General features: G+C 41.8%; 4 protein-coding genes across 15 annotated transcripts in view; 2 read left to right on the top strand and 2 right to left on the bottom strand.

Annotated features, from left to right (window-relative positions):
• Positions 1 to 3,445, top strand: part of NEK4 (NIMA related kinase 4) — a 53,240-nt gene extending 49,795 nt beyond the window's left edge. For 2 of the 7 annotated variants that reach the window (XM_082348192.1, XM_082348195.1), the window contains one exon: positions 1,879 to 3,404. In XM_082348192.1, the coding sequence (XP_082204318.1) occupies positions 1,879 to 1,971 (93 nt within the window). In that variant the 3' untranslated portion in view covers positions 1,972 to 3,404. Of the gene's footprint in view, positions 1 to 1,878 lie in introns of all 7 variants that reach the window. The other 5 variants (XM_082348194.1, XM_082348196.1, XM_082348191.1 and 2 more) reach the window with 5 other exon arrangements.
• Positions 3,446 to 5,598: 2,153 nt separating this feature from the next.
• On the bottom strand, positions 5,599 to 7,369 carry SPCS1 (signal peptidase complex subunit 1). Its single transcript, XM_082348262.1, has 4 exons — positions 7,163 to 7,369; positions 6,746 to 6,805; positions 6,572 to 6,658; positions 5,599 to 6,094 (listed from the first exon to the last, which is right to left on the bottom strand). The coding sequence occupies exons 1-4, from the start codon at positions 7,196 to 7,198 to the stop codon at positions 5,969 to 5,971; spliced, it is 309 nt and encodes a 102-aa protein (XP_082204388.1). The 5' UTR covers positions 7,199 to 7,369; the 3' UTR covers positions 5,599 to 5,968.
• A 20-nt stretch (positions 7,370 to 7,389) lies between these two features.
• On the top strand, positions 7,390 to 18,634 carry GLT8D1 (glycosyltransferase 8 domain containing 1). Of its 5 annotated transcripts, none has more exons than XM_082348233.1 (11): positions 7,390 to 7,525; positions 7,983 to 8,378; positions 12,779 to 12,829; positions 12,912 to 13,010; positions 14,893 to 15,106; positions 16,496 to 16,613; positions 16,837 to 16,921; positions 17,081 to 17,193; positions 17,553 to 17,719; positions 17,841 to 17,953; positions 18,099 to 18,634. In XM_082348233.1, exons 3-11 carry the CDS (start codon positions 12,814 to 12,816, stop codon positions 18,287 to 18,289), a joined length of 1,116 nt encoding a protein of 371 aa, XP_082204359.1. In that variant the 5' UTR covers positions 7,390 to 7,525; positions 7,983 to 8,378; positions 12,779 to 12,813; the 3' UTR covers positions 18,290 to 18,634. The 5 variants fall into 5 exon arrangements, with proteins under 5 accessions (XP_082204359.1, XP_082204357.1, XP_082204360.1 ...); XM_082348234.1 differs by having other exon boundaries at positions 7,406 to 7,493; XM_082348231.1 differs by lacking the exon at positions 7,983 to 8,378 and having other exon boundaries at positions 7,391 to 7,525.
• On the bottom strand, positions 17,286 to 26,368 carry GNL3 (G protein nucleolar 3). 2 transcript variants are annotated; one of them, XM_082348208.1, is made up of 15 exons: positions 26,230 to 26,368; positions 24,966 to 25,024; positions 24,433 to 24,570; positions 24,200 to 24,313; positions 24,030 to 24,110; positions 22,830 to 22,962; positions 21,589 to 21,701; positions 21,219 to 21,336; positions 20,841 to 20,928; positions 20,141 to 20,315; positions 19,886 to 20,028; positions 19,670 to 19,803; positions 19,397 to 19,578; positions 19,057 to 19,123; positions 17,286 to 18,969 (listed from the first exon to the last, which is right to left on the bottom strand). In XM_082348208.1, exons 1-15 carry the CDS (start codon positions 26,240 to 26,242, stop codon positions 18,884 to 18,886), a joined length of 1,644 nt encoding a protein of 547 aa, XP_082204334.1. In that variant the 5' UTR covers positions 26,243 to 26,368; the 3' UTR covers positions 17,286 to 18,883. The 2 variants fall into 2 exon arrangements, with proteins under 2 accessions (XP_082204334.1, XP_082204335.1); XM_082348209.1 differs by lacking the exons at positions 21,589 to 21,701; positions 22,830 to 22,962 and having other exon boundaries at positions 18,863 to 18,969.
• Between the last annotated feature and the right edge of the window lie 4 nt (positions 26,369 to 26,372).

Consider the following 26,372-nt stretch of genomic DNA (forward strand, 5'->3'; position numbering starts at 1 on the left):
AGCTGGGAGTGGGAACAGTAGCTTGCGTGTCTCTGAGTGATACCCCCACTTAGGAAGCTCAGAGGGGGTGAGAGGCAGTAGCATCTGGTCTTCTTGGCATGCTTCACCCAGCATGCAAACTTCACTTTATGGTCTAGGGCAAAGGTGATTAGGGTCCCTGTATTTTCAGTGGCCCTGTGCCCAAGATAGAGCCTCTATCCTACATGTCTGAGCTAGGCATAAAAAAGAAGCTACCACCTCTTGGCTACACTCTCCCAAAGCTTACTGTCACCATCAGGTATTGGGGGCAGGATGAAATATGCCGATGTCCTGCCCCTCCCAGGAAGATAGCCTTCCAACTAGGAGTTAGGGGGAAAGAAGTTTCTTGACTTCACCAGTGTAGTGAAGTTTTTGTCTCACTGAGCTGGAGTGGGGAGGGAGACATTTCATTTTAATTCAATTCACTGACCCTCATTGTTCTTAGTAGCTTTACTGTTTTTAACTGAGTTTTAGTAGATTTTCTTGAAAAAAAAAAAGGGTCCCTATTTGCTATATGCCCTTATGACCATTTCCAGAGACTTTAAATGGTTGGTTTTTTAAATATTTTCACCAGTTTCACTGAAGAGGGGTCTGCAGAGCTTCTCACGCTGTCATGCTGGATGTGGAACCAATTAGGATTACATTTTATTTTTATTTTAAAATTTATTTATTTTATTTATTTATTTTTGGCTGCATGGGGTCTTTGTTGCTGTGCGCAGGCTTTCTCTAGTTTCAGTGAGCGGGGGCTATTCTCCGTTGTGGTGTGTGGGCTTCTCATTGTGGTGGCTTCTTTTGTTGCGGAGCATGGGCTCTAGGCGCAGTCTTCAGTAGTTGTGGCTTGCAGGCTCTAGAGTGCAGCTTCAGTACTTGTGGCACATGGGCTTAGTTGCTCCGCGGCATGTGGGATCTTCCCGGACCAGGGCTTGAACCTGTGTCCCCTGTATTGGCAAGAGGATTCTTAACCACTGTGCCACCAGGGAAGCCCCAGGATTACATTTTAGATTTAGTTGTTATGTCTCCTTTAATCTGGAACAGTTACTGAGTCTTTGTTTTTCATGACCTTGACGTTTTTGAAGAGTATAGGCCATGTGTTTTATAACATGCCCCTCAGATTGTGTGTGTTTGATGTTTCCTCATGAATAGATCCAGATTATGCATTTTTGGTAGGAATACCACCGAGGTGATGTTGTGTCCTTCTCAGTTCATTGTATCAGGAAGTGCATGACATCTGTTTAACATATTATTAAATGTTATTTCAATTTCAGGCATTTCTTTCAACAGACATACTTTGAGTATCAAATAGTTTTTTTTTTTTTTGATTACTAGTCAGTTTGAATTTTATGTTAATTGGTTGTATTATTTTGTAAATGCCTTTACTGAGTTATCTATGGGATTGATTTTGTTTTATCAATTCTAATATTCTGGTTTTTTTGCCTTCAATTAATTTATTTTCTCCATTTCATGTGTGTGATATGCAATGGAATGTCTAGGTTTCTGATAAGGATAACAGGTGTTTGGTGGCTTTTTTTTTTTTAATTTTTATTGGAGTATAGTTGCTTTACAATCTAATATTTTAATATTGCTGTGTTTTATTGATTTTAAGAGCTCTTTATATATTAATGGTATTAATTCTTTGGCATGTAGCAAATATTTTCCTTAGTTTATTGTTTGCTCTTTAATTTCTTATGACTATTTTTTGGTATCTTGACATTTAAAATTTTTATGTAAACAGAACTATTAGTATTCTCCCATAAGGTTTCTGCTCTTGGTGTCATGCTTAGAATAGCCCTTTTAAGGTTACGGAAATATTTTTTTCTACTATATACTGATTTTTTTTTTTTTTTTATGTTTCCCAAATAGGTACTTTTGCGGGAGCACATGGGTGAAAAATATGTGACTTACAATGTGAAAGCTCGCCAGTTAAAATTTTTTGAAGATAATGTAAAATTTTGATAATTTACCTAATCTGCTGCCAGAATGAAACCATTTTCAAAGGTTTTTGGCTTAAACAAAAACAAATAAACCTATAATAATGACTGGAGGCCATTCACCATCCTTATATTTTGTTGGGCCTTTTTTTACTAGAAAAAAATTGGACAGAGTAATATGAAGCAAGCTTATTACAAAAGAAAAAAACCTTTGGCTATCTTATTCTCTTTATGAGGGAAAATCTGTTGTACGATGTTTATTTGGTTACTGTTTACTGAGCCTTAAACCAACTTGATATCTAGAACTATTTTTTTTTAAGGTACTTATTAGCTTGAATACAGGGATATAACATACTGGATTGGAAGTTTTATATTATACTATAGTGACTAAAGCAATAGGAGAAATAAATGACATATATCCAGTGATACTACTTTTTACTGTTAATAACCTTAAGTAGAAGTTGATAAATTATTTTTTTTATAATTCTGGGAGTAGATTTAAAGATATGGCATTATATATAGTACTTGAGCATTGAATTCCTTTTTTTGCATATTGATGGATGTTTAACATTTTATTTCCATTTAATATGGACCTCATTCAGGGTATACAAGAATTGAAACTAGGAGTTATTTTGGGCTAATAAATCAATATGTTTTTACATACTGGCTTTTTTTTTCTTTTTCTTTTTAAGATTTATTTTTCCATCAGCAAAAACATTCCTTAAACGCTAATTCCTTTTCTAATTCAGCAGTTTTTAAGTAAAGTCCAGATCCTTTTAGTTATGTTGGACATATTTGTCTCCTGAAATTTGTCTTCTTATACATCAAGATATTGTCTTCCCATGTTTTAAATGTATAATTGTATATCACATATTTTATTAGTTGTTTAATAAGGGGCAATACCCATCTAGCAAATAGTTTTTATAAAATAAAAGTTTTGATTAGTAAATTTTAACTTCTGCATTTGAGGGACTCTAAACATGAATATGACTCCAGAAATATTTTCATTTTTTACAGTTAAAAATATGTCTTACTTTTTATGAAAATTATACACACACATAAAATAATAAAATGTTCCCTTTCTAGTCCACATAAAAGACTTTTATTTAGTTTTTACTATGTGCCAGGTGCTAGGCCCGGGTTCATGGCCTAATTTCTGAAATTTCTTTATTTTGAAGGGTTTTTAACAACTCAACTCTAAAACCATCTAGTCCTAGTGCTCAGCTGAGGACAAATTTTTGGCAAACGGTTGGTCTTCCTGAGCTATTTACCATTTCTTGCATGTTTTAGAAATCCACATCTTTCTGGAAAGTCATCAGTTCTACTAAAGTTTTCTAACTTATTGATATAAAGTTATACATATTATTTTCTTAGAATAAAAAAAATCTCCTCCATACCTTTTTTATTACCATTCTGTGTATTTTTGTTTAAACATTCAGTTTTTATCCTACTGTTCTTTGGTTATTTTGTGGTGCTTTTTTCTTGGGTGCTTAATCATTTTTCAGCTTTCTTATTTAATTATAAAACACATTTTTAAGACTATAAATTTCCCTCTCAACATATCTTTGGCCACATTTGAGACTTTTTTTTTTTTTTGAGGTTAGTTTCTAAATAGTAAATCTGGTTTTGATTTTCTTTTATTTTTTTTCATTTACTGAATATTCTTATTTATTTTTTTAACATCTTTATTGGAGTATAACTGCTTTACAATGGTGTGTTAGTTTCTGCTTTATAACAAAGTGATTCAGTTACACATATACATATGTTCCCATATCTCTTCCCTCTTGCGTCTCCCTCCCTCCCTCCCTATCCCACCCCTCTAGGTGGTCACAAAGCACTGAACTGATCTCCCTGTGCTATGTGGCTACTTCCCACTAGCCATCTATTTTACATTCAGTAGTGTATATATGTCCATGCCACTCTCTCACTTCGTCCCAGCTTACCCTTCCCCCTCCCCGTGTCCTCAAGTCCATTCTCTACATCTGCATCTTTATTCCTGTCCTGCACCTCGGTTTTTCAGAACCTTTTTTTTTTTTTTTTAGATTTCCATGATTTTTTCTTTTAAAAGTGTCTAAATTTCCATATCTTTGGAAGGCCAAGGAAATTCTGTCTCCTTGCTCCAGCTACACTGCAGTGTTAATGAATATGACCTGTACAACCCCTATTTCTTGGAGTCGTTTTTCCCTGTAGTTCAGTACATGATCCATCATTGGAATGGCCCTATGTGCATTCAGTAAAGGTGAATTCTCATGCATAGGCAGAATCACTTCTCTACTAAATATTGGAAATGTTCTACATCTGCACTGATGAGCTCTTGCAATGGAACTCAATTTTTAATTAAACTTAGACACACATGACTAGTAGTACCATATTGGACAGCACAGCTCTGTATCATTCATTCAGTAAATACTGAGTGCCTATAATGTGTCATGTACTGTTGTAGGTACTAGGCAAACAGCACTGAGCAAAATGAGGTTCCTGTTCCCATGGAGCTTATATTCTAGGGAGGACAATTAACAAATATATACTGAGATATATTAAATGCCATGGAAGTAGACACAGAATGATGGGGCATACCCATACTTTGACAGGGTAGTAGGAAATGCTTCTTTACAGTGACATCTGAATGTCACCTAACCTGAATGAAAGGAGAGGACAAGTCATGTATATCCGAAGGAAGATGTTCCAGGTACGTGGAACAAGTGCAAAAGTCTTCATATTAATTGCCTTGATCTATCAAAATCTGAAAGGTAGAGTGTTGGTCTCCTACCAAGAGTGCAGCTTTGCCAAATTCCGGTATATGTAAGAATCTTTGCTTTACACATTTAACATCTTATTCAATGCATGATTCATAAGTGACATCTTACAGCTATGAAATGTTGCTCTTTGCCCCATTTAATGCTTTCTGATATTAAATATTTCTTTTTCACTATTACCACTCCTTTTTGGTTGCATCTGCCTAATATATCCTTGCTCCTGTTTTCAACCTTGGGGTGTCATTTTGAGAACGAGGTGACGTGATTTTTAACCCTATTGGGACCTCTTAACTTTATATTCACATTTATTATACTTATTGATATGCTTGTTCTTGTTTCTGCCATCTTTTATTTTTCTTCCCCTTTTTTAGAATCCTTTCCTGACTTTTGCTATATTAAGGTCTTTGCTCCCTTTTTTTTAAACTCATAGTTTGGAAGTCCTATATCCTGGTATTGAGAAACAGAATATTACCTGTAATAACCCTTCCACTCCCATCCCTCCCACAAGGCCTTTGGAACATTTTTCTCTTCGGCCCTCTGGAAAATTTTAAAGGAATTTACAGTTTTATGGGTTTCCACCCATAATAGGGTGGAAATAGCAATAGGCTTATTTTAGTGGTACCAAGATACTACTTTACCACAAATTTACATTTGTGGTAAATTTCATAGCTGTAAGATATCCCATATGAATCATGCATTGAATAAGATGTTAAATGTATAAAGCAAAAGTTTTTTTATAGGTGCTTGCTGTTGTTAAAAAAAAAAAAAAGTATGTTAGGAACTTGTAGCTTCAGAAAATAGAAATGGTTCTTACACTTTCAGAACCACGAACTTCTAATTTTGGCTTTTACTAGTAGTCATGCTTGCAGAACAATAAACAAAAGACTCTTTAGACATTCAGTTGCACTGTGAGTTTTATTTGAAAACATTAAAACAGCCTGACGACTCATAATGAATTATAAAACTTTGATAGTTAAATTGTATTATCATTTATGAGGCTTTTATTCTTCATTATTTTGTAGACCTGAAAGAAACTTTGCATACTTGTGTTTTCTGTTCTCCATTTCAGAGGAAGATTGTGAAGAGAAGGTCTAAAATATTTATAAATCAAAACCCAACAGAGAAGTGAAATATAGAGAGAACAAAATCTGTACACAGCTGAGCATAGGTGTTTTTAGCTCATGTTTTGGATATGAAAACAATTTAACTCATGTCACACGAAACAAAAGCAGCTGCAGTAGTAAAGCTCAATCATGAAAACCCCAATCAATTATTTTTAGCATGTCTCTTAATTTTTCTTTCCCCTGGTTTCTTGTCTTCTGTGCCTGAGTCTTGAACAGGTAACCACTTGAGGGGGTGCCGGCGATAAATGGGCCACGGAGGAAGTGTCAGCTGGGTCACAACAGAGAAAATGCATCAATTATGGCCATTAAAAGTTTAAAAGAGCATTATGTATAATGCCTGGTTGCCAAATGACTCCTATGCTAAAGGTTAAAAAAAATGAAACTGACATTCCTATGAAAACTGTGTGCCACCACCCAGACAAGATACTGTTAAGTGAGAACAAGCCTCACTGTTTACACATGGCTTTAAGAGCTAAAAGAAAGGTGAGGAGGGAGCAATATGAAGACTGTAAGGTCTTAAGGTCTAGTCTGACTTTAAGATTACTGCTTGGATCGCCTGCCAAAAGAAATGAGCTTTATGTAACTTAACCTCATCTGATGCTATTTGGCATTTACTTTTCCAATGATAGCAAGGGAAGGATGAGGGAAACGATGGTGCCGGTTCTCACTACTAGGGCCAACCAAAACAACCCAATTCAGAAAACCTAAGTTGCCACTAACATCCAAGCACCCATAAATTTCTTACCAAACACGAAAAAGCAAATCCCGCCATAACTATATAGACAGTCCACCCGAACTGTTCAGCCACGTACCCGTAGATAAATCCAACTATCTAGAGACAAAGAAAGTATATTAAATACAGTCAAGCTGGGGGTGGGGTGGGGGTGGGGAGAGAAGATTATGCAAAACCAATACTTACTGCAGAAAAAAGAATAATGCCCTGAAACATCTGTTCAGCTAGCTTCTGGCCCTTGTAATCCTAGAGGTGAAGGAGAGCAAAGCAGGAATTGGTTCTACCACCGAAGAGGTACATTCCTGCCCTGGCCTCACAGCTTTGGCACAGGGCGATCCCGATATATGGGGCTTCCCCAAGAACTTAAAGGAATGACATTCTGGGTTTCCCGGGGGAATTAAAGCATCCTCACGGAACCCGGGCTGCGGCATCCTCGCGCGGGAAGAGAGAAGGGGACCCAGGAGATTCATTTCGGGGAAGAAAATAGCCATCCGGGGTAGGAACCGCGGTGCACCGGGGGGGGTCTCGGACAAGGGTTGCGGAGCTGCCAGGCTCGCGAGCGGCGTGTAGGAATCTTGGGGCCAAGGCGGGCAGCGCCCTCACCATTTGCGTGGGCAGGGAGCTCAGATGCTCCAACATGACTGGCTCAGGAGGCGGGCGGCGGAGCGAAGGCGGCCGGGACTCAGGGATAGTAGGGGCCGTGGTCAGCTCCTGCGCACAGTTCTGCGGACCTGTCGAGCCGAGGGTCGCGATGGCCGCGGCCCCGGAAGCGGATGTCTCCCACAAACCCGGTCGGCCCGAGGCCCCGCCCCGTGCCCTCGCTAGGCGACCCGCGCTTTCGGAGCTGGCTGTAGGCCGGCGACCTCTCCGCAAGGGCCGAGATGCTGGCGGTGGCGGCCGAGCCGAGGCATCACGCGCCCGTGAAGAGTTCGCCGTCAGTGCTGTTGGGTGCCGAGGGCGGTCCAGGTCCCCCAAACTGTCCTTGGCTGTACCTTCGCGGCTTAACGGCGGCCTGCGCGCGCCCCGTCTCCATGGCGACGGACATTTCTCGGCGAGGACCCCAGCGGTCGGGCTGCCCTGGCGGCGCCTGCTCTGCGCGACGGTCTTGCGGACCGAGCGGCTAACGGGTGGGGGGCTGCGGGACTGCGCGGCGGCCGCGGAGCTAGCGGGCAGGCGGGCTTGGTCCGGAGTGCAGGGGACGCGGGCGGCCCGGCGGCGGGCTGGGCCCCGGGGCTTGCGGCGGGGGCGCTGAGCTGGCGGGGCGGGCCGGGGCGTGGGCAGCGGCCCCTCCTCCTCGGGCTGCAGGTAAGGGCGGCCGTGGGGAGCGTACGAGGGAAACGGCTGGCCTCGGGGCCGCGGGGGTGGGGGGAACCCCCGGAGCGTCACCCATTGCGAAACACCCCTAAACGTTATTGACCCCCAGAATTTAGAGGGGAGTACCCCAGAACCCATCATCCAGAGAAAGGAAATGCCCTCGGAGAGGGACGGGTCCTGGCCCGCCCCTTCGCACCAGTTGGAGAGAGCTCGCACCCGGGGAGTCTCCAGTTTGTCCCTCCAGGCTGCTCGGCGGCTTCACTGGCGTCTTCACAGACTCAGGCCTCCCGTAAGAGGCCAGCAAAGGATTCGCACTGCCTCTCAAGGCCGGCATCTATCTCAGAAGCTTAGGCCCTGCCCCGTTACTCTGAGCAGGGTGGAAGACCCACGTTCCGGAGATAATCTGTTCTGGGAAACCTGGGCCTGTGGGTCCCAACTGGCTCTCTGGCCTCTGTGCTGTGTTGTGCCTCAGGGTCACAGGCGGTGGGATTCTAGGCACTCCAGGGTAGGTGGTGTGCGGCTGCCGCCCTCATGCAGTCAGCAAACATTCCCGGCAGCTTTTTTTGTGCCATGAATTGGGCCAAGGACATGGCCGTGACCAACACCAGACGCTTGCCTTCCTAGAGCCCAGAGTGTGTCAAGGGAGACAGCCACGTAACCCCACAAATATAAGCCGGATTTACTCTGGGGTAGCGAAGCCCGGGAGATGTGAGAGCTCAGGGGAGATGCAGCTGAATGTGAGGTTTGGGGGAGGCTCCCTTGACTCCTGAAAGCCAAGTAGGAGCTAGACAGATGAAGAGGTAGAGAAAGTGGATGTATATCCTTAGTGCTTTTTCCACCTTTCAGTCTGGCAGAGACTAAACAGACTTTCCCTTTTATGCAGAAATAGATGTATCCCTCTGTGTTATCCCTCTTTAAATGCACTTCACAGGGTGGCAGTTGCTGCAGAGACTTTATGGTATTTGAGCTATAAAGATAATCATGGGAAAAGGAAATTGCGTGTCAGGTTCAATTTCAGAGAGATCTCCATTGGAATCCATGTCTTTTCTTGTGTTTGAATTTGTTTTCATGATTATTATCAAAGATCGTGTTCCCTTTCAGAGCTGAGAACCAGCCTTGCTCCTGGATTAACAAGACCATTCAACAAATATCACATACCTATTACCATTTACCAGACACGGTTTTAGATGGCAAGGATACACCAGTAAACACTTTTCACTGGGGTCACTGTTCTCATAGAGCAGGGAAGACACAAATAAACAAATCAAATAAATGAGATAATTTCGTAATTGAAGAGGGGGAGCGGTGAACTTTCTTGATGGCCTCTGAGGGGATGAGTTGGACAGAAAGATGACCTTGGTCTTTTTTTTTTTTTTTTTAATAAATTTATTTATTTATTTATATTTTATTTTTGGCTGTGTTGGGTCTTCGTTTCTGTGCGAGGGCTTTCTCCAGTTGTGGCAAGCAGGGGCCACTCTTCATCGCGGTGCGCGGGCCTCTCACCGTCGCGGAGCACAGGCTCCAGACGCGCAGGCTCAGTAGTTGTGGCTCACGGGCTTAGTCTCTCCGCGGCATGTGGGATCTTCCCAGACCAGGGCTCGAACCCGTGTCCCCTGCGTTGGCAGGCAGATTCTCAACCACTGCGCCACCAGAGAAGCCCGACCTTGGTCTTTTGTGACCTCGACAAAGCCACTTTGAATGGAGAAGTAGGGCCAGCGGTCTGGTTGAAGTAGGATAGAGGACAAGAGGAGAGAAAGTGGAGCTGGAAACTTTAAATTCTTTCAAGCTTTTAGAGTGAGAGTGAACAGAGAAATAGGTCTGTGGGTCTGCTGGGATATGGGAAGTGGTGTCTTTTTTTTTTTTTTTTTTTAAGAAATTCACGTTCTTTTATTTATTTATTTATGGCTGTGTTGGGTCTTCGTTTCTGTGCGAGGGCTTTCTCTAATTGTGGCAAGCGGGGACCACTCTTCATCACGGTGCGCAGGCCTCTCACTATCGCGGCCTCTCTTGTTGCGGAGCACAGGCTCCAGACGCGCAGGCTCAGCAATTGTGGCTCACGGGCCCAGTTGCTCCGCGGCATGTGGGATCCTCCCAGACCAGGGCCCGAACCCGTGTCCCCTGTACTGGCAGGCAGACTCCCAACCACTGCGCCACCAGGGAAGCCCCCAGTGGTGTCTTTTTATTTTTTAATTAACTGGAAGATACCAGAGCATGGTAATTAATGCTGCTAAGTGTGTGATCCAGCAGAGAGGGAAAGAGTTTTCTGATGCTGCACCAAGGAAACAATTATAGGATAGGTTGCAGAGCATGAGTGGAATGGCCTTCCTTGGGAATATACAGCAGTAGAAAGAAAAGCAGAAAAGGCCACTGTGATGTGGGTACTATTGCAGGTAGCTAGCAAGTTAAAAAACATAAAGTGTTCTTGCCCCCTAAGGTTTCTTCACCCATATTTCTGGGAATGCCTGCTATGTGTGTGTATTGTGAATGATTTGGGAATGTGAAGGTCTTATAATTTCTAAACAAAATACTACTTTTCATAGTGAACAATTGAATATCACTGATCAAATTGTACACAGTTGTGTACTCTTGCAAAAATATAGCCAATATTGCACAACCGGGATGTACATACAGTTTTGAGAATTCTTTCTAACCAGATCAGTGAATTCCATTACCAGGAATTGCACCAGGAAAGGATATATGGATCAGACACACTCCATAATAATCGGCATTTTGCATGTAGATAACTGTGGAAGAGTTTTAGGAGTGGGTGGTTTCTGCCATGCGAATCTACTTAAGTACATCAAATACCTGCTGGGATTGTGTTTTTCTTCTAGCTAGCTGGAATAGCACAAAATACTTGTGCCTCTCAATTAACATACCACCTGTAAGTAATTGTTAGTGGACATTGTTGAGCTAAACCATTGGCCCTTATACCATTAACTAAATGAGATTTATTAAAGTGAGATAGTTTTCTCCAGTCTTGGTGGAAGTTGGCTCCAAGCAGGCAGATGTTAGAACTCTATCTGAGCAGCCCCCAGTCTGCCACCTTCTATAGGTAAGGCTCAGTCCTCAAGAGGAGATAGAGACACATGGCTAGAGACACATGGCTCAGGGTATATAACGATGTGTAGTCTTTAGAGAGTAAGCTTGTTGGTATAATATACATATACTGTTCTAGAAAGAAATGAGAGTGAGCGAGAAAGAATGTGTGTGTGTGTATTTTAGATTGTTCTTTGGGAGTCTGAATTATGTTCTCCCAAATTTGTAATCTGGCCTGTGATCCCCAGTTTTTTAAACAGCCCTTCAATATATTTCTCTTCTTTTCAAAGGCCTTGAGAAATCAAGTGCCTGATAGGCACACACTTCACTTAAGATGAAATTAATTCAAACTGACTTTGATTTTAGAAATATGCTATATTTGAAAGTGCTTTGTAAAATTAATAGCCTTTATGTAAATGTTAGGTACTCCCACAGGGGACGATGAAGTAGAAAAGGGTAAAGTTCTCAAATGTAGGATCACAATATCCAGGCTGTATAAAATGTTTTTAATGAAACATTACCCAAAGATTGTTGTAGAAACCTAATTGTTTAATTTAGCCCCACTTACAGTCTTGTTTCCATTGAATTATTTGTTTTGAAAAAGTGAAGGCTTCAGATGAGCTGGGGAGCACAAACCACAGGCAGAGTGACAGTATTAGACACCACTTTCATAAGAAATGGGTAGTTAACCAACAGATAGGAAGCCCCCAGAAGAAGCTAATTTTTTCTTTTAGCAGATTTTTAATTTTTGAGACTAGAGCTCTAAACTTTTGATAGCAAGATTAGATTTTGTTAATTTTTGTAACTTTGTTTCTCTGCTATAGGTTTTTTTTTCTTTTTTATAAATTTATTTATTTTTGGCTGCGTTGGGTCTTTGTTGCTGCGCGCAGGCTTCTCATTGTGGTGGCTTCTCTTGTTGTGGAGCACGGGCTCTAGGCGTGCGGGCTTCAGTAGTTGTGGCTCACGTGCTCTAGAGCACAGGCTCAGTAGTTGCGGCGCACGGGCTTAGTTGCTCAGCGGCATGTGGGATCTTCCCAACCAGGGCTCGAACCCGTGTCCCCTGCATTGACAGGCGGATTCTTAACCACTGCGCCACCAGGGAAGTCCCTCTGCTATAGTTTTAAATGAATTTAGGAACTGTTCTTTTTTCTCTTTTCTTTAATTCCAGTTAAAGATGAATGGAATACAGCTTGGAACAGGGATGTCTGTACCAACGAGACTGACCTTGGTTTACTTGATCATAGACAACTGAAGTCCATGTCTAATTAGGAATTTTAAGTAGAAATTCATTCAGAAAACATTTCCATAGTGGTTAGACTCCAGGTATTCCTCCTGGTAGAATTTCTTTTGCTTTTCACCTAGTGGCATATGGTATACAAGGCTGTAAGTTACTGGAAGTATTTTATTATTATGACTACCGTAAAAAATTCAGATCCCAAATTGGGTTCTTGGAAACTGTTAATTCAAAACGAGTTTCTTGCAGAAAATACCGTATGCACTTCTTGTTTCAACCTGAATAAAAGTGTGTAGGCGGGACTTCTCTGGTGGCGCAGTGGTTAAGAATCCGCCTGCCAATTCAGGGGACACGGGTTCGAGCCCTGGTCCAGGAAGATTCCCCATGCTGCAGAGCAACTAAGCCTGTGTGCCAAAACTACTGAGCCTGCGCTCTAAAGCCTGCGTGCCTAGAGCCCATGCTCCGCAACAAGACAAGCCACAGCAATGAGAAGACTGCGCACCGCAACGAAGAGTAGCCTGGCTCGCCACAGCTAGAGAAAGCCCGCACACAGCCAGAAAAAAAAAAGCGTGTAGGCATGATGGCCATTCTAATGTACCTACTGACTTTGGGGGCTTGTTTTTGTTTTGTAGGGTTAATAACTAATTATATAAGACAGAAGAGAAAGATGTCATTCCGTAAAGGTATGTCCTTTCTACAGTTATGTTGTTTTATACCTGGTCAAAAGGTGAAGAGATGTAACATGGGCATTCTCCTTTGTTTCAGTAAATATTATCATCCTGGTCCTGGCTGTTGCTCTCTTCTTACTGGTTTTGCACCATAACTTCCTCGGCCTGAGCAGTTTGCTGAGGAACGAGGTTTCAGGTATGGGAACCCAGACTAATGCCTTGGCATGTGTTGAGGACCTGGAATTCCCTGTGTCCCACATTCTAAGTTACATCACTAGATTCAAGGAAAAGAAGGCTTTCTTCTTGGCCTTATAGAAGCTACTAAAGACTTTGAGAAAGGCAGGTGGCACTCACTGTGCTCTTGCAGCCTGTCCCCTTCTCCTTGCTGGGCAGTTGTTTGCTGACGGTTTGATCTCACAGAAGATTCCTTTTTACCAAATCAGAGGCCTTGGAGAAAGGAGCCACTGTGGGCTGTTATCTACAGACATTTCAGTAGGGCAGGGCTTCAGAATGTGGGGACGGGAGTGTTGCTGGTGTTTGATGCCTCTTCTGTTCACTAGAGTGTCAGTCCGGTTACTTTCCTTTACCTGTTACTCTGCTTTAACACATGAAACCATATCAGCAGGTCTTTAGTAGTAAAACAAAACCACAAAGCCTTGTCAACTGATTTAAAAGACCACTATTGTATAATTCCGCTGCCAGTTATTTTAGATTACTTGTTCATACTGCTCTGCCTTGGTATTGAGGGATGTTTGAGGCTTCAGTGTTTGTCAAAAATCATTTCTGGATTGTCACCCACCGTACTTGACCACAGCAAGAAAAGACTAATAGCTTTCCCTTAACTTTCACTGAGTGCTCTGATAGCATGTTTTTATAATAGTGTATATATGTGTGTGTATTTTTATATATACATATATATTTATATAAAGTAATGCATGCTTCTGGTGGGAACATATATAAAAAAGAAAATAGCATTCAAGCTCCATGAGGGCAGTTGTGGCTGGTACATAGGAGGTGCTTACTAAATATTCATTGAATAAATGATTTCACTGCCTAGAAATAATTATTAAAATTTTGTGTTAGTACCTTACAGGTTTTTTTTCTCTGTATTTTTTTCTATACAGTTGAGATTATACTATATATAAACTACACATGACATGGTTTTTCACATAGTTATAGCCTAAGCACGTCACCATGACAAAACTCTTCATATGTAAATTTAATGTCACATAGTTTACTTTTTGCCATAGGAAAAAGTCTTTTGGTACAATGACTTTCAGATTTTTTTGAGGGCAACCCCACAATAATGAATGTGTTACATACAGCAGACACATACATGTATTTATTGTCTATCTGCCCTACACAATGGTAAAGATTTGACCATCTTATTCATGGCTGTAACCCTGGTGCCTAGATATTGCCTGGCACATAGTAGGCGCTCAGTGTTCAATGCATGATGAATGAGTAAAGGAACGTATTGTAAAAAGCAAGAAGGTTTACAAAACAATACTTGCAGTTGCTGTATGTGATGCATTCTGATATTTTCTTTTCTAAGTCACTGTTCTATTCCAATTCAGGAACTGTTTTCCTACTCATATTCTGATTGCGGTCCACTTATATTGATTTCATGCCTACTTGTGGGATACAATTCAGTTTGAAAAACAACTGTTTTTTAGTCTGTTTCTAGGTTTTTCACAATTGTAAATAAAATTGTGACGTTTGGTTACCTCTCAGATGTTGTCCTTAAGAGACACAAGGGGAATTATTGGGTCAAAGGCCATGTACCTGTTTAAGGCTCTTGATACAAACTGCCCAAATACAATCTAAAAAGATTGTTATATTCCTACCAGTAATGTATCAGAATTGTCTGCCTATTTTTAAAAAATGCTTTTCCAAAGGCCTGGTTACATATAGGAAAACACAATTTCTGGTCTATATGCTTCACATTACAATGAGGCAGAATGAGGTGTAAATATCATAATTCTCAGCTTACCTCTTTTCATGTCTTGGGCTCTGTATCAAAAGCTTTTGAGATTGTGTTTGTATCACAGTACCTTCTTTGTGTGTGTTCTTTGCAGATTCAGGAATTGTGGGGCTTCAGCCTGTAGACTTTGTCCCAAATGCTCCCCAACACGCGGTAGACGGGAGACAAGAGGAGATTCCTGTGGTCATTGCTGCATCTGAAGATAGGCTTGGGGGGGCCATTGCAGCCATAAACAGCATTCAGCACAACACTCGCTCCAATGTGATTTTCTACATTGTTACACTCAACGGTACAGCAGACCATCTCCGGTGAGCTCGGCTTGCCTGATGATTCTGCTTCTAGGGGATGCTCTAAGAGCAGGCCAGCTGCCAATCCAGTATTATTTTTTTCAATGTTTACATTTTTCCTATGTAATTATTATACCACATGTAAACTGCACAGTTTTTCCATGTGATTGTACCATAAACATGTCTCCATGATAGCAGAAATATGTAAGAAAACTGTGCCAAGATGTAGATCAACTGCGTTACTATGCATAGTTAAGTGGATATTTTTTTGGTAATAAGACTTTCTCAATGAAGGAAGCAAGGTGTTGATTTACACTCTCTTACAAGTTCCTTATTTCAAGAACATGCTCTTGAGTAGTTCTGGTCTAGAGTGGGAAGGGACATGGGAGCAATGACAAGGTAGTATGGTGAAGTGAGCATAGCCCATAGTGGGGAACATTACCTAACCCTTTGGAACCCATTTACTCATCTGTAAGTACGGGGTATAAATATCCAGCTTAGAGGATTGTTGTGTCAAGTAAATGAAAAAATATATGAAAACACCTACCACATAATAATCGCTCAGTAAATGGTCCTTACTATTGTAACTGTTGTGATTAATAGAAAATCTGATGGATAGTCTTAACTGTGTTTTGAAAGATGCTTTGAATTAAGATTTACAAAGTTTATTCCAAGAAACATTTTATCTAACAGGTTAATAGTGGTCAAAGTTCTAAAACATATCTGTTCTTTTCTCCATGGTTGTTCATGAAAGTTGTTACAACTCATTTTTCCATACTTTAAAAACTCAAGAAATCATCTAAAATAATGTAGAAAGAAATACTGCATTAGAATAGACTACAGAAATAACATTATATCCACAAAACGCTGATGTGAAATGGGCCTAGGAAAAATGTGCAGTACCTCTTTAGGGAACACTGACTTTTCTTACAGGCAGTACCTTAGACTCAGGTGGAATTACTCAGCCAACACAGTGAATTAATGAGTGTGTAGATTAACAGACTGATTTACCAGCTTTGTTGATAACTTAGCTTTCACTATCATCATACTTTGACTCATTTTCTTCACTGATGTATTTGGAGGGACAAATGTTGAATGATCCATGTGGTGAAAGGATCTTCTCAATTCCATAATGAATTTTTTTTTACAGCAGGTTTAGTGTCAGAAGAGTGATCAAAAGTATGAGTCTTTGGGTGCACTATCACCATGGAATCTTGGTTCAGGAAGGGACTTTAGTGGGTAAACTCACTGCAGATGAGGAAACCAAAGCTCAGAGGTGAAGGGGCTTGAAGACACCTATTTTGTCCTCAGGATTTCTCTTGCATTATGGTCTTATTGGAAAGCAGAGATATGGCTGTGGGTTGGGACATAATTACTTAAAACTGATATTTAGTGGTTTATTTTCATCAGGTCCTGGCTCAGCAGCAGTACCCTGAAAAGCATCAGGTACAAAATTGTGAATTTTGACACTAAACTTTTGGAAGGGAAAGTAAAGGAGGATCCTGACCAGGGGGAATCCATGAAACCAGTGAGTTCCACGCATCCTTGTTTGCACTTGGTAGTATCATGAAATGATTGGAATACCTGGGTAACTGTGGGTACAGTACTAGTACTTCCCTGGGAACCAAACCTGGAAGTTCTGAGACCTTTGGCTGTTTTCTGCATGGATACCGAGAGCATTCTGGGAGTTTCTAATAAACAAAAGCACAGCCACTGACAAATCTTGTGCCAATGCCTCTTTCCTTTTCCAGTTAACCTTTGCAAGGTTCTACTTGCCAATTCTGGTTCCCAGCGCAAAGAAGGCCATATATATGGACGATGATGTAATTGTGCAAGGTACTAAAGAATGTCACCATCAGTGCTGCTCTCTGTCCAGTGTGGGCGGTAGTGGTTGTCTTATTTATGATATCCTATAAAAGGCCATCCTAAGAAGTGGGAGGAATAGGGAATCCTGGGGCAACTTCCAGTGTAAATCTTAAACCTTATCTGTTTCAGGTGATATTCTTGCCCTGTACAATACACCACTGAAGCCGGGACATGCAGCTGCATTTTCAGAAGATTGTGATTCATCCTCTACTAAAGTTGTCATCCGTGGAGCAGGGAACCAGGTAAATTACTTATTAGACCTTGTGAATAGACACTCCACTCCCTATAATTCATGTCAATGGGGAGAGGCAGCAAAATCAGGGAATTCTAAATCTTTAGCTACATTTTATTCACCAATTATTTCATCCCCAAACTCAAGGCTGCTTTCCTAGATTGGTTCACAGATTAGACAACCTAATTCTCCTTGAACATCTGGCTTAATGTTTAGGTTCCTGTTGTCTAACTTGCAATCCCAAGTGTCACTTTTATTTGCTTTATGTAGAGCCCTTTGCTAATAATGAGAAGTCGTAAGTAAGCAGAACAGTTATCAAATTATCGTTTGAAGCACTAAACATACTATATATCCCAATTGTGTTTTTAGTACAATTACATTGGATATCTTGACTATAAAAAGGAAAGAATTCGTAAGCTTTCCATGAAAGCCAGCACCTGCTCATTTAATCCTGGAGTTTTTGTTGCAAACTTGACAGAATGGAAAAGACAGAATATAACTAACCAGCTGGAAAAATGGATGAAACTCAACGTAGAGTAAGTATGTAACTGGCCTAGCTGTGAAAACTCTTGTTATTTCAACCCTGGTGGTCTTCACTAACAGGAATTAGTCAGGATTCTTTACTAACAGCTTTCATTTGTTATCTGTCCCACCAAGAGAAGGGCTGTACAGTAGAACACTGGCTGGCAGCATCACAACACCACCTCTGCTGATCGTATTTTATCAACAGCACTCCACCATCGACCCTATGTGGAATGTTCGCCACCTTGGTAAGTAGATAATTAACCAAGGGCCTAAGCTAATAAAGTGTCTAAAGGACCACCCTCAGGGGTGGAATATATTGTTTCCCTTAAGTTTCCTGCAGTCTTGTGTCTGACTAGTACAGTCATTTGGCTCTTTTTTCCTAAATGTAAGGTTCCAGTGCTGGAAAACGATATTCACCCCAGTTTGTTAAGGCTGCCAAGCTACTCCACTGGAATGGGCACTTTAAGCCATGGGGAAGAACTGCTTCATATACTGATGTCTGGGAAAAATGGTATATTCCGGACCCAACAGGCAAATTCAGCCTAATCCGAAGACATGTGGAGATCTCAAATATAAAGTAAATAAGTATGCTATAAGCATTTCTCAGGAAATCCTGGAAGAAAGTATGTGTGGGAAGTAACACTTGCTAGGTTTCAATGCCTGTTTGCAGCAACAAAGGGACAAGGGACATTTCAGCTGGGTAAAGAGGACAAACTGCCCCATCTGGCAGTCAGCTTCCCAGACAGACTATAAATATGCCTCCATCTGCCTTACCAAGAGTTTGCTTACTGACAGTGCTGAACGACCAGAGGTGAATGGACTTAAGATACGGCTGGTACAGCTAGTTCAACACTGCTGCTTGGTTTTAATTTTGTGACCTGTGGCCGAATCTGTAAATAAAGTAAAAACTACATTTTTCAATAAGATATCTGTTTTAACTTTACTTTTACCCACTCACTGTTTAAGAGATGAGTTATCTTTTTATAGAACTTAGACACTTTCGAAGTTGCCTGATTTTTAAAATGAATATATCATTATATACACATTCACAAAATTTACACAGCTTATGTCACACTGTAACAAACCGGTACATCACACGCAGAGAACAGCTTAGCAGTCTGCTCACAATGTTAAAGACCAACAACAGAACACCATTATAGAAGGACAAAGTTCTATTATACATAATCTGTACTGAAATCATAAGCATCATCTTCCTCTTCAGTCATTTTATCCAAGATGAAAGATGGTGCAGACTGCTTATCTATATTGGAAAGAAAAATGAGGTGTTTAAAAACAAAAATAAAAGCTACTGTACTGCTTTGTTAGAAGATCCCTCCACCCAACTCACCTGCTTCAGAGTCCTCAGGCAGTGCCTCGCAGGCCTCTTCTGCAGGGGACATGTCTGAGCTCTTTTCCTGTGGGACAGAGAAACAGTGTTAGTAAGCCCTTGTGTGCTCATTAATCCAAGTTAATTACATACCCAGAAAAAGTCTCTGGAGGTACACATTAATGGATGCACAAAATCAAGACTAATGATTGCAAGCCTTAAACTTCTACATTGTACGAGGCTTTTTAAAGTCATGAAATATTTAATTTCTATTTCTTCCTTCAGCCCCTTCCCCTCTGTTGTACATAGTAATGCTAGAAAACTTACTTCAGCTTGAACAACTCATGCACAACATACTTACATCACCTTCTTCGTCAACACATTCCTGGTCAGTGTTGACATCTTCATAGTCCCCCCCCTCCTCCTGCTTCCATTCTTTCTGTTTCGGCAATTCTTCAGGTATGTCCTTTTCCTCTATCACTCCATTTGTCAGACCCGATGACTGGAAAAGGATGCTACTGGCTAAACGAGGGCCCCTGATGGCTAGGAAAGGTAAACAGCCCATGTAAACGGATGAGACCTTTATTGGCCTGTCAGCTTATGAAGACAGTAGGTAAACACAAGCCGTGCTTACCTCGTATGCTGTGTGCATTGTTCTTTTCCAGTTCTTCCAGATTAAAGCCCCATTTCATGTCTGTCACAATGCTCTCATTAAAATGTGGAGGAGTCCAGGATGTAGGGGGATGGCAAAAGTAACTTAAGGAGGCACTGGTATTAAAAATAAAGTTTGTCAAAAGTCAGTTCCTTTATTCTGTGTGGTCATCAAAAAGCCAACAGAAAGAAGCCTTACCCTGTCCACTCAGACCACAGCAGTTTGGCAGCACCTTCTACATTTGGGCTTCCACCTTTTTGGTGCAGTCCTCTTCTCTGAGCAAATGAAGTAAAAAATTCCAGAGAATTCTTAAAGTCTGGGACAGTATATTTCAGTACGACCTTATTAAAAAAAGAAAAACAAACTCATCTATCTGATATAGTACAGATGTTAAAAAAAAAATGCTTATAATGAAATACAAGATGGAGCTCAAGGGAAGGGGATTCTTTTTACCTGTCGAGCATCAGCATGGGACAGGATGGCACTAGCAGCCTCCATTGGTTTTACTACCTCAATACTTGCTGGACTTCTCAGAGCGAGTGCAATAGCAGAGTTAAGTGGAGACACGATGAAACTTGGACTATCTATGATTGTGATTTGTTTGTCCAAGGGGACAACCTGCATGTACCTGAAACAAGAAAGATGGTAACTGACGGGCACTGGTTTTCCTAAAGGCCAAGAGACACAACGAAGCTCAGGGTTGGATTGAACAAACTCAGCACAGTCTGTCAGATCCACTTTATCATCATTTGCTTCATGTTTATCTAAAACCGTAACAGCACACCCTCCTCTTCTAAAGACAAAACACTACGTGTTATAGCTTACATACATATTGACCTAAACACATGCTGTTTCCTCTGTCGTATCTCCCCTCTTCTACCTGGCAGACTTCTATTCATTTCAAGTTCAGGTTCAAACATCACTTCCTCTAAGGCAGCTTTTCCTTCTATGAATCTATTTGCTCGTCTTTCAAACTAGATTGTGGGCAGCTATTCTACTCTAATCAATTCTTCCCAAGCCTAACACTGGCTTAACCCTCTTCCTTTCACTGAACAGAAAGTTGAGTAAATAGAAATAGAAAACTCTCTCCCTTAAAATAAACAAAATCATACTTACCTATAATGAAATATTGCAATTATGGAACTCAATTTACCTTGTAAGTCCCATGGATACACCAACATTGCATATCCGTTCTTGTTTTAAGCTATTGATGATGCTGCTTTTCCCCACATTTGGGAAACCTACAAATGGAAAATCCACAGATACAAAAGGCATTCTGTGCTGGTAATTATAAAATCTCCACTCCCTTATTTTATCCCTGCCTGTTTAGAGCAAGATCAGAGTTGGATCTGAGCGTCTTCACTTCAACACTAAGACTACTCTTAGCATCTTCATTTCTTGCACAGGTAATGAAAGGGCAGGAAAAGATTATTAATTCAAATAAACCAGAGCTCTTAGAAGCTAACATTACCTATAGTGCCGAGTTGCACTTACTGAGATAAGACATAAAATATGTTGAACTGAAACTCACCAATTACCCCAATGTGAATGGCTTTGCCATAAGTCTCCTGAAAACCTCCAAGAAGCTTCCAAAGGCCTTCTTTTCCAACACAGACTTCACTTTTGAATGGAGCAGCTTTCTTCTTTACCTTCACAAGTTAAAATTCTAAATAATTAGTTTAACTACTTCTGACAACCCACCAGACAAAACCCAAGCAATCTGGCTCCAGAGCCCATCTATTAAAAACACCACATTCCATTGCCTTTCATATTATCCCTGGATGAAATCAGAGTTGGATCTTACAAGTTTTCATTTTTTAATCAAGAATTTGTACACTCATCATATTTCACCCATCTGAAAGATGAAAGAACCACATTTCCCACCACTAAATTAAGGGTACCTTGATTCTCTTCCCTTTGTCCTTCAGATTTGTTGAGGCTTTGAACACCACTGTTGGCAATTCCTTCATCAAATAACTTAGCCAGTTCTCCAAATTCTCCTTTGGTACCAAATCTGATAGGGATTAGGAACAAAACACTGTTCCAATTTGGTCATTTTGTTGAGATGAATGTGCAAAGTCTAGTAAACTATGGATTTCATTCAGGTTTGCCTTTTCCCAGTTTTTTCAAAAGTATCTGAACTAGAAGATGGGGAGAGGGTCAGCTCCCTACCATGCTTCTGGTTAACAGAGTTCAGTATGCACACCTCTGTATTTAATTCCCCTCTGCACTGCTCATCCTTTCAGAAATAAGTCAACCTCTAGAATATTACCGTACTAACCTTAGGGCTATGTTTCCAGAATTTACTATCAGGTAGCAGCCATGTTTACTGACCCCAACTGTAATTTTAGAGCCCATCCTTACTTTCTGTTTCACAGGTTTCTGTTTCTGGGTGTTTCTGTCCCTGCTGCTCAAACCCAGATACATAATCATGTCTCATCTAAATAGTGCCACATGTCGACATTGTGCAGGTGTGGCGAATGTGGCACTCTGTCATCATTTCCTACGTGAAATATACTACACAGTAAGCTGAGTATAAAAGCTTACACTCTTAAATAAGACAAGGTGGTTAAGTAATGAATAGCAAAAGAATAGTACAAACCAGTTAACTCGCTTCTAGAAAACATCTCCAGGACCTCCCTGGCGGTGCAGTGGTTAAGAATCCGCCCGCCAATGCAGGGGACACGGGTTTGAGCCCTGGTCCGGGAAGATCCCACGTGCCGCAGAGCAACTGAGCCCGTGCACCACAACTACTAAGCCCACGTGCCACAACTACTGAAGCCCACATGCCTAGAGCCCGTGCTCCGCAACAAGAGAAGCCACGCAATGAGAAGCCTGCACACTGCAATGAAGAGCAGCCCCCGCTTGCCACAACTAGAGAAAGCCCACACATAGCAACGAAGACCCAACACAGCAATAAATAAACAAGTAAATAAACTAAACTATAATATAATAAGGGGAAAAAAAATTTCCACCCCACTGCCCAGCACTGTCTTTGGCAACAAGAGCTCACGCTTATGCACTGGTTTTGTTGAGGTCAGAGTTGGATCTTAACAGTCTTCAGAGACAATCAGACTGTTCAGATGTTTTCCTCATACCTCACTAGTACATATGGAACATAAAGAGCAATGTTTTCGCCTACCTGATTTATTTAATACAAGTACCAGCTTTTTCTGTCCACCCTTGACAATGGCTTCTTCTACCTGGGGACACCTGCAACCAAGAGGATCTCTGGCATCCAACACCTCCAGCACAACATCTGAGGCTTCAATCACCTGTCAAAGCAGAAGCTATCAGAACAGCATCCCTTGCTCTGGCACCACCCTCCACATAAGTACACTGGCGTTGTCTACTTTGCAACAGGGTGAGCTCAGAGTTGAATCTCTTAAAAAAAACTTTTTTTTTCATTTATTCATTTTTTTTTTTGGCTGCATTGGGTTTTCATTGCTGCACGTGGGCTTTCTCTAGTTGCAGCAAGCAGGGGCTACTCTTCATTGCGGTGTGCAGGCTTCCCACTGTGGTGGCTTCTCTAGTTGCGGAGCGTGGGCTGTAGGCGCACGGGCTTCAGTAGTTGTGGCGCACGGGCTTAAATACTCCCTTGGCATGTGGGATCTTCCAGGACCAGGGCTCAGAACCCGTGTCCCCTGCATTGGCAGGCGGATTCCTAACCACTGCGCCACCAGGGAAGCCCCAGAGTTGAATCTCATATCTTCACTTTGGTGTGAATGATGTTCACATGTTTATTTCTTACATGACAGTAGGACATAGGTTTGTTCAGTGGCCTCTGATCAAAGTGGATTTCAAGAGTGGAAACATTCCCAACTATCTAAATATATAATCTTCCCATTCTGAGTTATGTAGTTTGAAAGACCTTTGTGGCCCTGCCAAGAGCTGCTGAGAAACACAGTCAGGGTCTATTCACAGGAGGGAGTGAGCTTAGGAAAATAGGTGTTGGGGATGGCAGTGCTACACCAAAACATCCCTTTGACCTCCTTCACTTAGGTTTCAGCAGAGTACTTTAGAGACTCTTACTTCTGTACTGCTCCTCTAAAGTATTTCCTTCTATTTAAAAAGCCACTGTGTCAACATGTTATTTTATCACAAAATGCCACTTCTGTAAATCATGCTTATGGGGAACTGTTCCCATGTAAAAAATTAAAACCATAAGAATATTTCCTTCAGTTAAACATATCAGAGTAAGCCAACTTGCTGAAGAATTCTTCCTGCTCAAGAGAACTCTACTTCCACCTCTACAAGGTTGGTGTCAGAAGAGAAAGAAAAAAAAAATTCTAGTCTTTTAAACCTCGTTACCACTTTTAGACACTAACCTAAACTATGATACCTTTTTAAGTTCCTGACAATACAGCCTCTTCGGATTCTGTTTGCTTGACTTGGCTTTCTTAGCTTTGCATTGCCCAAATTCCTAGGGGATAAAGACAAGGGGAAAGGAAACAAAATTAGTAGGTCAGTAGATGTAACCTATTTCTCCACTTTTCATGACTGTAATCATACCTCTTTCACAGGTTCCATGTTAGATAGCTCAACAGCAGAGTCAGTTTCAAGTCTTCTTTTCTTGTCCTGTTCCTTCTGCCTGTCAAGTTTCTGCTGCTGTTTCAGTTCTTCAAGCTGTGTTCAAGCCACAAGAGAAATGGGAGAACCAAAGTGACCTGATATTGTAACTTTACTTTGAAAAAAATACACACACCCACACATCACTTGTTGAACATTTAGCTAATGCATTTTACCCGCTGTTTCCTTAGCTCAGCTTCCCGAAGAAGAGCCTCCTTAAAAGGAGCACTGTTTGGAACTCCCGGGTCTTTCCTAGGCTTCTTTCGACCCCGTTTTTTAGCCTCTTTCCTCAATTTTCGATGGTGCTCTCGAACCTATCATAATAAAATTTGATTTAACAAAAATACTGAACAAAATTCATGTGAGTAACCAATCTGGCTGCAGTTTACTTGTATCTGTAAAATGACCTAGAAACATAGAACTTTAACTGTAACAATGCAGAGAACACACATACTTATGTAAGAAACAGCAAGAAAATGTCACCAGGAGATTCTTTTTGCAGCAATTGTTACCATATTGATCAAAATTTACAGACTCTTATCACTGAATTACTTCTGATGCTTAAGAGCTTGTGTCATAGTCTATCCAACCTCTGTTTCTTGAAGTGAAATCATACTAATATTAATCCAGACCTCTTTGTGGAGGAGGAGTGGGGCAGAAATCAGTTTAGCATTATACTTGGTATAACTCTTCCAAGATCAAGACTTACCTTTTTTTGGATTTTATACCGCTTATGGCAGGTCATGCGTTTACTTGCTTTCTTTAACTCTGCAAAGCAACATATCACAAAAGGGTTAATTTATTTACTGTTTCCTTTTAAATTTATTTTATTTATTTATTTTTGGCTGCGTTGGGTCCTCATTGCTGCGCATGGGCTTTCTCTAATTGTGGTGAGCGGGGGCTACTCTTCGTTATGGTGCGCGGGCTTCTCATTCCGGTGGCTTCTCTTGAGCCACCAGGGAAACCCTATTTACGGTTTTTTAAAATCCACTTTATCCACAAATGATCAGTTTTAGTTTCTGATGACTGCGCTCTAGGGTCACATCCATATTTGCGTTAAGTAATTAACTGGCTCTGAAACCTAATTTAAGAATCTTGTGGGGAAGTTCCCTGATGGCACAGTGGTTAAGAATCCGCCTGCCAATGCAGGGGACACGGGTTCGAGCCCTGGTCCGGGAAGATCCCACATGCCGCTGAGCAACTAAGCCCGTGCGCCACAACTGCTGAGCCTGCGCTCTAGAGCCCGCGAGCCACAACTACTGAAGCCCGAAAGCCTAGAGCCCGTGCTCTGCAACAAGAGAAGCCACCGCAATGAGAAGCCCGCGCAACGCAATGAAGAGTAGCCTCCACTCGCCACAACTAGAGAAAGCCCGCGCGCAGCAACGAAGACCCAACGCAGCCAAAACTAAAAATAAATAAATGAATTTAAAAAAAAAAAGAATCGTGGGGTGTGTGGTAAAAATAAACACGGACCACTCAAGTCCCAAAGACTCTGATTCAACAGATCCGTTGTAGAGACCAACTTCCCCGCTCCCACTCTTCCCAGATTAGAGTGGGATAGCACACAGGAGCGTGTAAGATCCAAAAATACAGCCACTTCTTGTCAAATAGCACGAATCACAAAGGAGGAGCTAACAGTGGGTTTGAGAGGCGGCTCTCAGATCTCACCAGGGCCGGATCAAACGTGGCCGCACAAGGCACAACGCTGCGCCTGAAACCTGGCTCAGACACTGACCGGGTCCTCACGAGACTCTGGCCCGACCTTCACCCTTGGGGCCCAGCCTTCTTTCTGCACCACAGGCCCGCGATTCACGTGGGGCCTTCCAACCCTCAGTTCTAGGCGGGATCAGGGCTACGGTCTCCCTGCCGGCCCTCCATTCCCCCAGAGACCAAGCCGCAGAGGAGCGCCCTGGTGGGTTCGTCGACCATCAGACACAGAGGCCCCTCCAAGCCCGCCCCCTGACCACACTCACTCGGCCGCTTCATACTGTAAGTCGGAAGGGTTGCGCCTGCAGTTGCACCAGCGCTCACAGCCACAAAGTGCCTCCGCAGGAGCCACGTGCGAACTGAGACCACGGGCGAGCGTCACGCACTCACGCTGCTGCCGTAAAGTGCG

Source organism: Balaenoptera borealis, assembly GCF_965194805.1.
Source record: "Balaenoptera borealis genome assembly, chromosome: 12".
Classification (NCBI taxonomy): Eukaryota; Metazoa; Chordata; class Mammalia; order Artiodactyla; family Balaenopteridae; genus Balaenoptera; species Balaenoptera borealis.

Excerpts from the sequence above, each read along its gene's own strand:
- SPCS1 (XM_082348262.1), bottom strand. The coding sequence starts at position 7,198 with ATGTTGGAGCATCTGAGCTCCCTGCCCACGCAAATG. Across the intron at positions 6,806-7,162 it reads GCTCCCTGCCCACGCAAATG|GATTACAAGGGCCAGAAGCT; the intron begins GTGAGGGCGCTG and ends CTTCACCTCTAG. Across the intron at positions 6,095-6,571 it reads GATTTGCTTTTTCGTGTTTG|CTGACACTTCCTCCGTGGCC; the intron begins GTAAGAAATTTA and ends GTTGTGACCCAG.
- GLT8D1 (XM_082348235.1), top strand. The coding sequence starts at position 12,281 with ATGGTATACAAGGCTGTAAGTTACTGGAAGTATTTTATTATTATGACT. Across the intron at positions 12,830-12,911 it reads AAAGATGTCATTCCGTAAAG|TAAATATTATCATCCTGGTC; the intron begins GTATGTCCTTTC and ends CCTTTGTTTCAG. Across the intron at positions 17,720-17,840 it reads TGGATGAAACTCAACGTAGA|AGAAGGGCTGTACAGTAGAA; the intron begins GTAAGTATGTAA and ends TGTCCCACCAAG.
- GNL3 (XM_082348208.1), bottom strand. Across the intron at positions 20,316-20,840 it reads GTATCCATGGGACTTACAAG|GTACATGCAGGTTGTCCCCT; the intron begins GTAAATTGAGTT and ends TTCTTGTTTCAG. Across the intron at positions 20,029-20,140 it reads CCCATGCTGATGCTCGACAG|GTCGTACTGAAATATACTGT; the intron begins GTAAAAAGAATC and ends TTTTTTAATAAG.